Here is a 15,000-nt window from a genome sequence, read left to right as displayed (position 1 = left end):
AGATCACCAGACTCTGCAAAGTAAACCTCACTACTCCATCTTCTGTTGAACTGAAGAACCAGTTTTTAGCCCTAGAGGCAGAAGATATAAAAAAATATCTCAAGAACAGGAATAAGAGTTCAAAAATCTCAGTTGCTGGAGCAGTAGCCATTAAAAAGCGAAAGGTAGTGGTGGTTGGCGATTCCCTTCTGAGAGGTACAGAGGCACCCCATCTGCTGTCCAGACATTATGTCAAGAGAGGTGTGCTGTCTGCCTGGTGCAAAGATTTGAGATGTAGTGAAACATTTGAGACTCATCAAGCCTAAGGACCGTTATCCTATATTACTCATCCATGTTGGCACAAATGATACTGCTAGACATTCCACTGAATTCATCAAAAGCGACTTCATGGCCCTAGGATGGAGGGTGAAGCAATTAGGTGTACAGGCAGTGTTCTCTTCAATCCTTCCTGTCTTAGGTAAAGGATAAATGAGAGAAACTCGCAATCTGGAGCTGAATACATTGGCTGCGTGGATGGTGTCAATGAGAGCGCTTTGGTTTCTTAGACCATGGAGTAATTTTCCAAGACCTGCTTAGCAGAGATGGTCTCCATCTATCAAAGGAAGGGTCTTTAGTAACAGATTGGCTTATGTACCGAAGAGGGCTTTAAACTAAATGTACTGGGCATGAGTGTTAAATACCCCAAGGTATTTAATAACTCTCAGGAATATAAGGCATGAAATACCATTATTGAAATGAGACAAAAGAGAGAGCGAGCTGGAAACCTTTGTATACCAATGCCCATAGTGTGGAAAACAAAATTCCAGATTTAGAGGCTGAAATGGTAGAAGCTGAATTGGATTTAGTGGTGGTCACAGAGACATGGTTCACGGAGAACTACGATTGGGATGTAGGTATACCTGGCTGTAATCTATTCAGGAAAGATAGGGTGGAGGAGTGGCATTATATGTTAAGAATAATATTAAAGTGACGGAATTGCAAGACATAGAGAGTAAAGAAGAAACACTGTGATTTAATCTGAAAATAGTCCGGTGTGGTCCTGGAGGATTGAAGAAGGGTGGATGTACAAGAGTGGAAGTGAGGAAGAGGTTGGGAATTACAGGCCGGTTAGTCTGACTTTGGTAGTGAGTAAACTAATGGAAATGCTTAAGCGGAGGATAGTGAAATATCTAGACTCGAATGGACTGCAGGACACAAGGCAGCATTGTTTTACGAGAGGCAAGTCTTGTCAGACAAATCTGATTTCTTTGACTGGGTGACCAACAGTTGAATATGAGAGGGGCACTAGATGTAGTGTACTTGGACTTTAGCAAAGCTTTTGACATGGTGCCGTATTGGCAACTGATAAATAAACTGAATGCATGCAGAATGGGCCCCAAAGTGACAAATGATTAAAATCTGGTTAAGACAAAGGGTAGTCATAAATGAGTATGCTTAGAGGATAAGGATGTTAGTGGAGTGCTTTAGGGATCTTTCCTTGGGCCAGCTCTATTTAACATCTTTGTGAGAGATATTGCAGAAGGACTGTCTGGCAAAGTTTGTTTTTTTGTGGATGATACCAAGTTCTGTAATAGGGTAGACACTCCAGAGGATATGGATAGCATGAGGCAGGATCTGGCGAAACGTGAAGAATGGTCTGGTAATTGGCAACTAAGATTTAATGCTAAAAAATGTAGGGTCATGCACTTGGGCTGCAAAAATCTAGGAGAATAGTATAGTATAGGAGGTGAAGTACTTCTGTGTGCAGAAGTAAAGTGGGACTTGGGGGTGATTGTGGCAAAACAGGTAGAAAAGGTGATGGTCAAAGCCAGGAGGAAACTTGGGTGCATAAGAAGAGGAATGGCCAGAAGGAAAAGGGAGATGATAATACCATTGCATAAGTCTCTGGTGAGGCCCCCTTTGGAATATTGTGTGTAATTTTGGAGACCCCACCTTCTAAAAGATATAAAGAGGATGGAGTTGGTCCAGAGGGCTGCTACAAAATTGTTTAGTGGCCTTTGCCATAAATTTGTATGGGGACAGACTTAAAGATCTTAATATGTATAATCTGGAGGAAAGATGGGAGAGAGGGGATATGATAGAGAACGTTTAAATATCTCTGTGGCATTAATGTAAAGGAGGTGAGCCTTTTTCAACTGAAGGAAAACTATGGAAGGAGAGGGCATAGGATGAAGTTAAGAGGTGATAGTCTCAGGAGTAATGTAAGAAAATACTACTTTATAGAAAGGGTGGTAGATGCGTAGAATAGTTTCCCAGAGGTGGTGGAGGAAATGAAGACCATACCTGAATTCAAGATAGCATGGGACAGGCATGTGGGATCTCTTAGAAAGAGGAGGAGATAGTGGATGAGCAGACTAATGGGCCATTTGGCCTTATCTGCCGTCATGTTTCTATAATGGTGAAATCAAATATCCCGCCTTCTATAACTGCTGCTGTGTAAAATAGAGTTCTGTGAAGTATTTTAAGGCTGACATTCAGAAAGCTCTGCACTACATAGTAGTTTAGGAATGAGGAAACCTCTATGTTTGAAAAAGCTATACTGATAGTTGTGCATATTTTACGGGACAGGTGAAAGTTCGATTGACCACCTGGACATAGGACATAGAACTATCCAATCTGAGGTTTTTGCTCCAAATGTGAGCCAGATTGGGAGTGACCAAAAATCTACACCTTCTGAAACCAGCAGAACACAATAAGCAGTATACAATAATTTTGGTCATTTTATCTAATTCTGCATATTTATGGTTTATTATTTATTATACTATTTTTTTCCTTCTTAATTATCATCATGCTTGGTGGTGGTCAAGCACAGAATGGTTATACAGAAATATTTTTTTGCACTTATGCATCTTTAATTCGGGGTCTGTTAATTTTTGAGTACATTCAGAAGCAAAAAGCAGCCATGTTGACAACTAGTAATGGAAATAATAAGTTTATTAAAATAGCAACTTCAAAAGTAAATAGTGATCTGAATGTTCAAGATACTCGGTCAAATGCCTGCCTCAGGGGCAAATTCAGAACAATTTTATCAAAAATATGATCCCACCTGTGGTGCAAAACATCCCACTTTTCAAAAGGTTGCTCGCAGTGGGCTCTCGGAGCATATTGCACGCTTAAAATACTGGCTGAAACTTTTAAACAGTTGTCAACAAGGCTGTTTTTTTGCTTCTGGATTTACTCTATGCTGTGGCCAGTAATTTCTATGGACACCAAATTTCTTCCTTTAGTATATAAGAAGAGAATTTGTTTATAGTTCTGTGCATTTACATGAACTGTAGAAATAGGTAAAAATGGTTAAATCATTGATAACACTATTTTTCATGACTTGCACACTGGAATGTTAATTTTTCCCTTCACAAGTAACTAGGCTGGCAACTATGGGTGGTGCATACTATCAATTTAGAACAACAAGTTTCCAATAAATTAATTTAAAAATACTTCTGCTAATTACTGCTAGTACTAGGTTGATATAAAATCTTAAATATCAAAGCAATTGAAAAGATATTACAAACAATGTATGAAGATATAAATGCTCAAATTTTGAAAACGGTGAACAGTTTAAGTGATTTAGTTATTGATCCTATCAACATTTAGCATGTCTGTTCTTATTTGTCTTGGTAGGCCAAAGGTATGGATTGCTGTATTATTGAAAAAGGCGCTGCCTGGTGTTTTACTGTTTTTGTACTTCTCATTATCCCAGGACAAGCAGGCAGCATATTCTTAACACATGGGTGACGTCACCGACGGAGCCCTCGGTACGGACCTTTTTAACTAGAAGTTTCTAGTTGGCCGCACCGCGCGTGCGCGAGTGCCTTCCCGCCCGACGGAGGAGTGCGTGGTCCCCAGTTTCTTCGTTTCCGCGGAGCGAAGAAGACGCGTGTGTTTTTTCAACGGCCGTTGAAACCACTTTTTTGCCTTCCCGCTCGCGCTTTTTTCCTTATTTTTTCTTCCTTTACCTTCGGGTTTATTTTTCTTTGATTTGCAAAAAAAAAAAAAAAAAAAACTTTGCTTTTTTCCCTTTTTCTTTCGTTTTTGCCCCGGCGGGGCCTGTTGCCAGTATACAGGCCTCGGGCTTCGATTTTGCGGAGGCTATCTTCCCCTTCATGCCCCCGCAGGTCGGTTTTAAGAAGTGCCAGCGGTGTGCACCTGCACCCGCTGTGCTACTCTTCAAAAAAGAACCCTTAAAAACCGAAGAATTCAGCAAACTCTCCTCTTCGGCACCGAGTCGGCGATGGACTCCTCACCTTCAACAGCGGTCCCTCAAAAATCGGCACCGTCGTCCTCGACACCGACCGACCCCGCATCGGCGTCACTGGCGCCAGGTAAGCCGGCTAAGAAGCCTTCCTCTTCCCTCGAGCGCCCTCCGGCTACGGTGGCGACACCGTCCCTACCGGCATCGCACCGGTCCCGCAAACGCTCCGCCCCGATCTCGGTGAGTGCCTCGTCATCGGCCTCCTCATCGCCGGGGCGTGGAGCGGCATCTAAGGAACCGAAGAAAAAGAAAGCGGTTCCGATGCCACCCCTAGATGACCGTATCTCGGCCATCTTAAAGGCTCAACTCCAAGAACAGTTGAAGAAACAACTTGAACAACTGTTGCCCACTATCCTGGCACCGCTCCTTCCGGTACCAGACCGGCCCGAGCCCCGTACCGAGCCCCCGGTGTCCACCCCTTCGGTACCGGTGAACACATCCATGCCGATCCTTTCGGCCCAACAACTTCAAGGCGATCCGGTGGTTCATTCTCAGGCCACATTGGATCCTCCTCGGCACCAGGCGGTACGGCATTCTTCTCGGGACCGAGATAGACGCCGGTCGTCCTCCCCTGGTACCGTTTCGGTGCGCTCTGGAAAGTCCTTGTCCAAAACTCGACATACCGCGCCCTCCACCCCGGTGTCTCGACCAGAAGTCAGGGACCCTGACTTATGGGAGGAAACTCCTCTCGGTACCGAGGAGGATCCCTCCTCATCTGATGAGGAACCATCGGCACCCGATGCCACCTCTAAACCAGAGCAGTCCTCATTTTCTAAATTTTTGAGAGAAATGTCTGCTGCCCTATCCCTTCCTCTGGAATCGGACTCAAAAAAGTCTCAAGCCTTTCTAGAGGCTCTAGACTTTGAGCAACCTCCTAAGGAGTTCCTCAAGCTTCCCGTGCATGACATTCTACGGGAAACGTTCTACAAAAACTTGGAAAATCCCCTCACGGTACCGGGAGCCCCCCGTAAACTGGACAACCTTTACCGTGTCATTCCCATTCCTGGATTCGACAAATCTCAATTGCCCCATGAGTCCCTTCTGGTTGAATCCACCTTAAAAAAGACTCAGGGCTCCAGTGTCTATGCCTCTACCCCTCCTGGCAGAGAAGGTAAAACCATGGACAAGTTTGGCAAGAGGCTTTACCAGAATGCCATGCTTGCAAACAGGGCAAACAACTATTCCTTCCATTTTTCCTTCTATCTCAAACATTTGGTCCAACAACTGTCTGCCCTCCAAAAGTACCTTCCTGAGCGCAAGGTCCCGCTATTCCAACAGCACATCTCTGGCCTTCTCCAAATGCGCAAGTATATGGTCCGCTCGATATACGACTCCTTCGAGCTCACCTCTCGGGCCTCTGCCATGGCCGTAGCCATGCGTCGCTTGGCCTGGCTCAGAGTCTCCGACCTGGACATCAACCACCAGGATCGTCTGGCCAACGCCCCCTGTCTCGGGGATGAGCTTTTTGGAGAGTCACTGGATTCCACCACCCAGAAACTCTCTGCCCATGAGACCAGGTGGGACACCCTGATCAAGCCGAAAAAGAAGGCACCGCCTACCCGACCTTATCGGCCACAAACATCTTATCAACGGAGATTCTCAGCCAGGCCACTCAACCCGCCTCCCCAGCAATCTCGGCGGCCCCGTCAACAGCAACATCATGCTCAGGCTCGATCTCAGGCCACTCAACCCTCTAAGCCTTCTCAGCCTGCTAAACAAACTCAGCCCTTTTGACTCTTCTCTCCAGGGCATAGCCAGTCATCCACCCTTGCTACCTCTTCCACAACCCATCGGAGGTCGTCTCACCATTTTCTCCAGCCGTTGGGAAGTCATCACGTCGGACCAGTGGGTCCTCAACATCATCCGCCACGGCTACTCTCTCAACTTCCAGACTCTACCTCCGGACAACCTTCCCGTAGAGTCTGCTTCAAACTCATCTCAAACCCCCCTCCTCCTGAGGGAGGTTCAATCCCTCCTCCTTCTCAATGCCATCGAAGAAGTACCTCCAGATCAAAGGGGTCAGGGATTCTACTCCCGCTACTTCCTGGTCCCCAAAAAGACGGGAGACCTCCGTCCCATTCTCGATCTAAGGGACCTCAACAAGTGTCTAGTCAAGGAGAAGTTCAGAATGCTCTCCCTTGCCACGCTTTACCCTCTTCTTTCTCAACACGACTGGCTATGTTCCCTGGACCTCAAAGAGGCCTACACTCACATCTCCATCAACCAGAATTCTCGCCGCTACCTACGGTTCCAGGTACTGCACCACCACTATCAGTACAAGGTGCTACCGTTCGGCCTAGCTTCCTCACCCAGGGTCTTCACCAAGTGCCTTATAGTGGTAGCGGCCTTCCTCAGGTCTCACAACCTCCAGGTGTTCCCCTACTTGGACGATTGGTTGGTGAAAGCACCTTCATCTCAACTCGTGCTACAAGCCACTCATCACACCATCTCTCTCCTCCACCTCCTGGGGTTCGAGATCAACTACCCCAAGTCGCACTTGCTTCCCACCCAGCGACTTCAATTCATTGGAGCAGTTCTGGACACCACGCTAATGAGGGCCTTTCTCCCCTCCGATCGCCAGCGGACCCTGCTCCATCTCTGCCGTCAGGTACTCATGCTCCCCTCCATCCCTGCCCGACAGATGATGGTCCTACTGGGTCACATGGCCTCGACGGTGCATGTCCTTCCTCTGGCACGCCTCCACCTTCGTACGCCTCAGTGGACTCTCGCCAACCAATGGTCACAGACTACGGACCTTCTTTCTCATCCCATCTCTGTGACATCATCTCTTCAGCAATCTCTCCAATGGTGGTTGAACTACTCAAATCTTTCCAGGGGTCTGCTTTTTCATCTGCCCCCCCACTCTATGATCATCACCACAGATGCGTCCCCCTACGCGTGGGGAGCTCACCTAGGAGATCTACGCACCCAGGGACTTTGGACCCCACAGGAGCGTCGTCATCACATCAATTTCCTGGAACTCAGAGCCATGTTCTATGCCCTCAAGGCTTTCCAACATCTCCTCTGCCCTCAAGTCCTCCTCCTTTGCACGGACAATCAAGTCGCCATGTACTACATAAACAAGCAAGGCGGCACCGGATCTCGCCCCCTTTGTTTGGAGGCTCTGCGCATCTGGACCTGGGCCACGGACCGCAATCTTTTTCTCAGGGCGGTCTATATCCAGGGCGAACAGAACTCTCTGGCCGACAATCTCAGTCGTATCCTTCAACCCCACGAGTGGACGTTGGACCCTCCGACTCTGCTCTCCGTCTTTGCTCGATGGGGCACTCCGCAGGTGGACCTCTTTGCAGCACCTCACAATCATCAGCTGCCCCAATTCTGCTCCAGACTCTTCTCTCCTCACCGTCTGGCCCCGGATGCATTCCTGCTCGATTGGAGGGATCGGTTCCTGTATGCCTTCCCTCCACTTCCTCTGATGTTGCGGACCTTGTCCAAACTCCGCAAAGACCACGCCACCATGATTCTTATCGCACCTCGGTGGCCTCGCCAACACTGGTTCTCACTCCTGCTCCAGCTCAGCTCCAGGGAACCCATTCTACTTCCTGTGTTTCCTACTCTACTTACGCAACAGCATCAGTCTCTGCTACATCCCAATCTGTCTTCGCTCCACCTGACAGCTTGGTTTCTCTCGGGCTGACCTCTCCGGAGAATCTATCTCAACCGGTCCGCCTCATTTTGGACGCTTCCAGGAAACCGGCCACTCTCCAATGTTACCATCAGAAGTGGACCAGATTTTCCTCCTGGTGTCTCCGGCATCATCAAGAACCCACCTCCTTAGCGGTGGAAACTGTCTTGGAATATTTGCTCTCACTGTCCAACGCTGGCCTCAAAACTACCTCCATCAGAGTCCACCTCAGTGCCATCACTGCGTTTCATGAGCCTATTCTCGGAAAACCCCTCACGGCTCATCCTCTGGTTTCCAGATTCATGAGAGGACTCTTCAACATCAAACCGCCTCTCAAGCCTCCTCCTGTCGTCTGGGACCTGAATGTGGTTCTCTCAGCTCTCATGAAACCTCCGTTTGAGCCTCTTGCCACAACTTCTCTCAGGCTTCTTACCTGGAAGGTGCTTTTCCTAATTGCCATCACCTCTGCCAGGAGGGTTAGCGAACTGCATGCACTGGTTGCCGACCCACCTTTCACTGTTTTTCACCATGACAAGGTTGTTCTGCGTACCCACCCTAAATTCCTTCCCAAGGTGGTCTCAGCTTTTCACCTCAACCAGTCCATTGTGCTGCCCGTCTTCTTCCCTAAGCCTCACTCGCATCCTGGGGAACAGGCGTTGCACACACTGGATTGTAAGCGTGCCCTTGCTTACTATCTTGATCGTACCAGAGCTCACCGAACAGCCCCTCAGCTCTTTTTGTCTTTCGACCCCAACCGTTTGGGTCGTCCTGTCTCCAAACGGACACTTTCAAATTGGCTTGCTGCCTGTATTGCTTTCTGCTACGCTCGGGCCGGTCTCTCACTGGAAGGAACTGTCACGGCCCACAGAGTCCGAGCTATGGCTGCTTCTGTGGCTTTCCTCCGCTCCACGCCCATCGAGGAAATCTGCAAGGCGGCCACTTGGTCCTCAGTTCACACGTTCACTACTCACTACTGTCTGGATGCGTTCTCCAGACGGGATGGACACTTCGGCCAATCTGTGTTACAAAATTTATTTTCCTAATGGCCAACCATCCCACCTCCCTCTTTGTTAGCTTGGAGGTCACCCATGTGTTAAGAATATGCTGCCTGCTTGTCCTGGGATAAAGCACAGTTACTTACCGTAACAGGTGTTATCCAGGGACAGCAGGCAGATATTCTTACGTCCCACCCACCTCCCCGGGTTGGCTTCTTAGCTGGCTTATCCTAACTGGGGACCACGCACTCCTCCGTCGGGCGGGAAGGCACTCGCGCACGCGCGGTGCGGCCAACTAGAAACTTCTAGTTAAAAAGGTCCGTACCGAGGGCTCCGTCGGTGACGTCACCCATGTGTTAAGAATATCTGCCTGCTGTCCCTGGATAACACCTGTTACGGTAAGTAACTGTGCTTAATGAAGGGACATCCATATTTTCCTTGATTTTGTGATCTTAGCAACTGAGGTAGCCAATATCGTAACGTGCATTTCACAGGCATGAATATAGTTAATAACATAACTTTGAAACCTACATGACCATCCTTGGTTGCCAACTTGAGTTCTAAATCTGTGTAAGTGTACAAAACAGGTGAGAAATGATCATGCTCTGCTTTTTAATTCTAGCCAAGAAAATAGAGTATAGATGCATCATTGCAGTAGCTTCATGATGAAAGGAGTGCTTTGGAAGATCAGAATAAAGTTATTAGTTGGGGCTAATACTAATTTATCTGAAGTCACGTGGATCTGGGCTTCAGTTTTCAAAATCTTTCAGTTAGAATAATTTTCATACCAGCTAGAAATCTAAGGCTCAAAACCTAAGCTACAATTTCTTATGTTGAAATCGGTAAAATATTCATGCATATTGTCAGTAATTTTGGGTTTGCTTAGGGTTTTTTTCCCATACAAAAACACATGATTATGTGTAAAAGCATTAAATCAATATTTCTTTCTTGTTGTTTTCAGAGTATTTCTCCTGATGAACTTAAAGAAGAACTTCCTGAAAGGCAGCCTCGATATCCTTCTGTGTAGCAGACAGTAGTGATTTGTACAGTTAATTCATGTGTGATTCTTAGGGTGACTTGTCTAAACTAACAGCTGTGGCTAACTTTTCTGATATACTGGTAAAGGTCCATCAAGTCCAATGTCTTGTTTCCAGTAGTGGCCAACCCAAAGAGTAAAACAGATTTTGTCATTTTCTATATGGATGGATAGAAAAGGTGTTTAGGCAATAACAGCTTAATTATCCTGTCAGTTTTCTTAACTTGTGGAAACATTTATAGTATACAGTTACAAATACCAACATGAAGATGGACGAGTTTCATTTCCATTGTGTTTTATTTTCTCAAGTCCAGTTGGTAAGTTGGTTTCTATCTTTATGGGTTCTTTTTTATCCTCCCCTCATTCTCTCATCTCATTAGAGTTGCATTGTAGAAGAACAGCTTTTCAGGCTTCTCTGAGGGATCATTGGATGATCTTGTAAAAGCAGCATACTAGGTTAACTCTTCCTCAAAAAAAGAAGAAAGTGACATAACAAATGAGTTGGTTGACTTGGCATGCACAGTTATTACTATACAATTCTAAAATGTGTAGCAACAAAATTAACATTTTGATGAAAGCTGAATTTTTAAAGCTTTGCTTTCCAGGAACAGTTTCCTGGAGGCCTTCTGGCCTTTTCTGGAACCATCTGATTACTTCTGCTGCATGATTAACTTGGTAGGCCATATTAGAAAGTATCAGAGGCTGGGCTTGGACAAGCTGAGAACCCAGATAAAAATTAAAGGAATGAATTGGGACTACCTGTGATATACTCACTATACTTGCATAAGTTCATCACTTTGCCATCATTAGGCTTATAACGGGTTTTAATTGTACAAAAGTTAAAGGGTATAAAAAATATTCATGCTCTGCAATAATTACAAAGGCCATATACATCGTTCTAGTAATCCTTGGCTTAATGATGACATTGCCTCTTAAACCTAAACAGTAAGCCATATGTACAAGGGTCCATTTGTGTGAAAGATTTAGGGCTGTATATCGATTAAAAATTTTGATCAAAGCGCCCCTTCACATTTCCTCCTGTATAGTGCAATACATACTGTGCATAGCAGACGTAAATACTCAAAACTGACATACATTAATTCAATTGTCCCATAGAAAGATGGTATATCAAAACCAATTATCTCCCCTTACTGAACTAAAAATAAAATCATTTACCTTACCTTTGTTGTCTAGTAAGGGGGGGCGAGCAACTGCAAAGACAGCTCTTCAGGTGTAGGTGTAATAGCAACAATGGCAGAGGGGCAGCTCTCAATATGGCTCTAAACTAACGTTCCTCCAGTGTCGTCTTCTGCCTGACTTCACTTCCAGTGGAGTGCATCAGAAGTGATATCGGTCAGAAGAATGATGCCACGACTGGGAATGAAGATAGGTCAGACCTTGTTAATCCTGTTAAATTTTTTAACATCATTAAACAATGCATGAATCGCATTATTAACTTGTTTCAGTCCTAGAAAAATAATATGCTACGGAGTATAACAGGATATAGTGGACCAATGACAAATTTGGAGCCTGGTTCAAATCCCACTGCTGCTTCTTCTGATCTTGAACAAATTTATAAGCCCTCCAGGGACAAAGACATACCTGTTCATCTACTGCAAAATTTGTGAAATAAACCCAAGTCAGACACATTTTTATTTATGTATTTATTTTGATGAAGTCATTTTATCTCCCTGATATCCTTGGGCCCAAGAGCATGCTTTTAACATACCTTTTTCAGTCAAATAGAAATATAGCCGACTTAAAATATGCAAAATGACCCTTTCAGTCTGATATTCCACCAGCAGGTCATTTAACAAGATAGTTGTGGGATATGGTGGTTTTCTGATTTGGACTGTCTAGACCTCCTAAATATAGCCCTTTTTTATCAAGCCGTGGTAGTGAGTGCTGTGCGATAAATGCACTGAAGCCCATTCAGTCCCAGTGGGCTTTGGTGTATTTACCACAATGGTCTGCACTATTCTGCTTGATAAGAGGTCCTATATCTTTTTTAGGAACATGAAAACCTGTATTCCATGTATTGCCATACGCATAAGAAATACACAAAAATGTTACTGAGCTCTTTTAAAAGAAATGTGGAATTGTTTTTAAATTTTTATAAAGCACTTTTAAGATCAAGTTTAGTATTATTATTCTGCTGTTTGTAGGATGTAAACCTGAACAACAGATGATGTATGCTGGAAGTAAGAATAAGCTTGTTCAAACAGCTGAACTTACAAAGGTAAGCTTTAATGAGATAATTGTGAAAGAAAATTAATTTTGTGGAGAGGAACTTCCTTTCCAGATCATTGACTTTCTATTTCTCTTACTTGCCCATTTTTGTGGCTGACTGCCAAGATTTTTCCCAAAATGTCAAGAAAGGATAATCATCTGCAGTCCTTATGTCTACAGATGGGTCTGATTTTTCAGAATGATAGAATTTCCTTATGAATATTCAGTATGGATATAAGAAAGCTTGCATCACTTAGCTATAATGTGGGAAAGAGGAACCCGAATTGTAACTGCATGATGCAAAGTTCCACATTAGATGTCGCCACCCAGGAAAAGGTTCTAGGTACAGTCTTTGATACATGGAAACCCTCTGTTCAATGTGTAGCAACAGCTTAAAAAGCAAATAGAATGTTAATTATTAGTACAGGAATGGAAAACAAAACAGAATGTTATGCCTTTGTATCTCTCCATGATGCGATTGTATCTCGAATACTGTCCATTTCTGGTCACTGCATCTCAAAAATAAAAATGTGAAATTAGAAAAGGTACAGAAAGAAGAGCAATGAAAATGATAGAGGATGGGACAGCTTCCCTGTGAAGAGATGCTATAAAGTAGCTAGCGCTCTTCAGCTTGGAGGGGAGATATAAAATACTGAATGGAGTAGAATGAGTTGAGTGAGTCGCTTGTTTACTGGGTAGATAAGAGCCTAGGGAGTGAGTGGCCAAGTGGTTAGAGCTGCTGCCTCAGCACCCTGAGGGTTGTGAGTTTGATCCCAGTTGCTCCTTGTTACTCTAGGCAAGTCATTTAATCCCTCTATTGCTCCAGGTACCACAGTTAGATTGTGGGCCTGCTGGGACAGATAGGGAAAATACGTATTGCTATTTAATATATTGTAAACTGCTTTGGGTGACTCTCTTTATGAAAAGGCAGTTAATAAAATCCAAACAAATAAATGTGGCTAGGCAGACTTGATATCATGGAAGTCAATTCCTGCAGCTAAGGCCTCGGGTTTTAGCTACTGGGGCTACATTTTTCTTATACATTTCCCTGTAAATGCTCTATTATGTATGGAAATAATAGATATGTTTTCATGTCCAGCTCATTTGGAAACATTCCTTCAGGACAAACCTTTTCAGCTTTGAGAAGCATGTTTTAAGACTTTATGCCAAAAGAAGGAAGGGCTATAATTTTTTATGTTTCATGTGTATTTTGAGTTAATATTTTTGAAACATCTGCCTTTTTTGTTAGGTATTTGAAATCAGGAATACAGAGGATCTAACTGAAGAATGGCTTCGTGAAAAGCTTGGATTTTTCCGCTAAGTTAGTCTAATAATCTGCTCATAAAAATGCAGTTCTTCTTGGATGAAATTTTTTTGGTTTCTATAAAGGCAGCATATTTATATCTTGAAATGCTTTTCTTCTTTTAGATGAATATTACCATTAAAAGTCACTTTTAGTAAGGGAAAAGAATCTCAAGACTTTAAAACCATACATACACTCGTACAAACAAAGAGAACTTTTTTCCATTTTTAAAAAATCCTTTTTGCTTTCTACTTTATTTTGGTTATTTGAATCCAGTTTCCCTATAAGAAGGGAAAAGGGGGAAGTATGGTAAGGAATTTGTTTCTGCTGTTTAGTTAGCATGTGGCATGCTTTCCAATGTTTACCATAACCAGAATAATTCCTTCTAAGATGGAACTGCCCTAAAACTGAATATATATATGTATTAACTGATGTTACTGGAATCAGACATAAATACTTAGCATTTATGCTTAATAATAGAACTGTAAATAACACCACATTTCCTGTAATAACTCTTGTGCAGGATTTGTGCGTGGAAATGAACTGTTCCCTTTCAATGAAACGGATTTTGTAAAGCATGTTTCCTTCTTTGTAATGTGTTGATGGAATAATTCTCTGTGGGAATAATTCTCTCTTGTAATGGAATAACATTGCTATATCTTGCAGTTCACAGAGATTTGTTGCACTTTACAAGTATAACTTGGAATACAAGGTGTTTGTTTCAGCTGCTCATTTTGACAGCTCTTGTTTTTAGAGGTTAAAGTCTGAACAAATGGTAGAGCAGCGGTCTCAAACTCAAACCCTTTGCAGGGCCACATTTTGGATTTGTAGGTACTTGGTGGGCCACAGAAAAAATAGTTAATGTCTTATTACAGAAATGACAACTTTGCATGAGGTAAAACTCATTATAGTTTATAAATCTTTCCTTAATTGCTTCTGATAATTTCAGCTATACACAGCTAAAAGTAGTGCAACATGCAGAAAGTGAAAAACTATCAAAGTATCAACTGCAAGAGACAAGATTTTAGACCAACTATTTTGAGGCCCTCAGTATTATAAAGATTGATTCTTTACGGAAAACTTGTGCCTTAAGTCTCCGGCAGTTGCGTTTGCAACTGCCTTCAGCTCTCACCTCCTCCAGCACCGGAACCATCACAAGCTGCACTGCCTCCAATGGTTACCTTACATTCTGGAACGTTGCCTGCCTCACTGCACAGCTTTGCTGCATCTGCACGCGATTGGACTCCACCTCACAATTATGTACAGACAGACCCAGGAAAGCGCTTTTGTGAGGTTACAGTGACCGCCGGACACTAGTTTTCCATAAAGAATCATTTTTATAATACTGAGGGCCTCAAAATAGTACCGGATGTGGTCCGCGGGCCGCGAGTTTGAGACCACTGTGGTAGAGCCATTTACAAAAAACAAACTTTAGTCTTACAGGGTTGACCCTGACAATGAGGCTAACGTAAAACTTGTGTTAAAAGAAACTAGTAGTTATTGTACCAATTTACATTATTTTGTATCTTCTTAATAGTT

General features: G+C 43.9%; 1 protein-coding gene across 1 annotated transcript in view; it reads left to right on the top strand.

Annotated features, from left to right (window-relative positions):
- The window catches only part of GMFB (glia maturation factor beta), a 33,321-nt gene extending 18,960 nt beyond the window's left edge, over positions 1–14,361 (top strand). Inside the window, exons 4-7 of the mRNA XM_033952658.1 lie at positions 9,855–9,904; positions 10,164–10,246; positions 12,095–12,168; positions 13,408–14,361. Coding sequence (XP_033808549.1) covers positions 9,855–9,904; positions 10,164–10,246; positions 12,095–12,168; positions 13,408–13,479 — 279 coding nt within the window. The 3' untranslated portion in view covers positions 13,480–14,361. The remainder of the gene's footprint in view (positions 1–9,854; positions 9,905–10,163; positions 10,247–12,094; positions 12,169–13,407) is intronic.
- Positions 14,362–15,000: the final 639 nt, after the last annotated feature.

This window comes from Geotrypetes seraphini, chromosome 7 (assembly GCF_902459505.1).
Source record: "Geotrypetes seraphini chromosome 7, aGeoSer1.1, whole genome shotgun sequence".
Classification (NCBI taxonomy): domain Eukaryota; kingdom Metazoa; phylum Chordata; class Amphibia; order Gymnophiona; family Dermophiidae; genus Geotrypetes; species Geotrypetes seraphini.
This window is presented reverse-complemented; position numbering and strand designations above follow the sequence as displayed.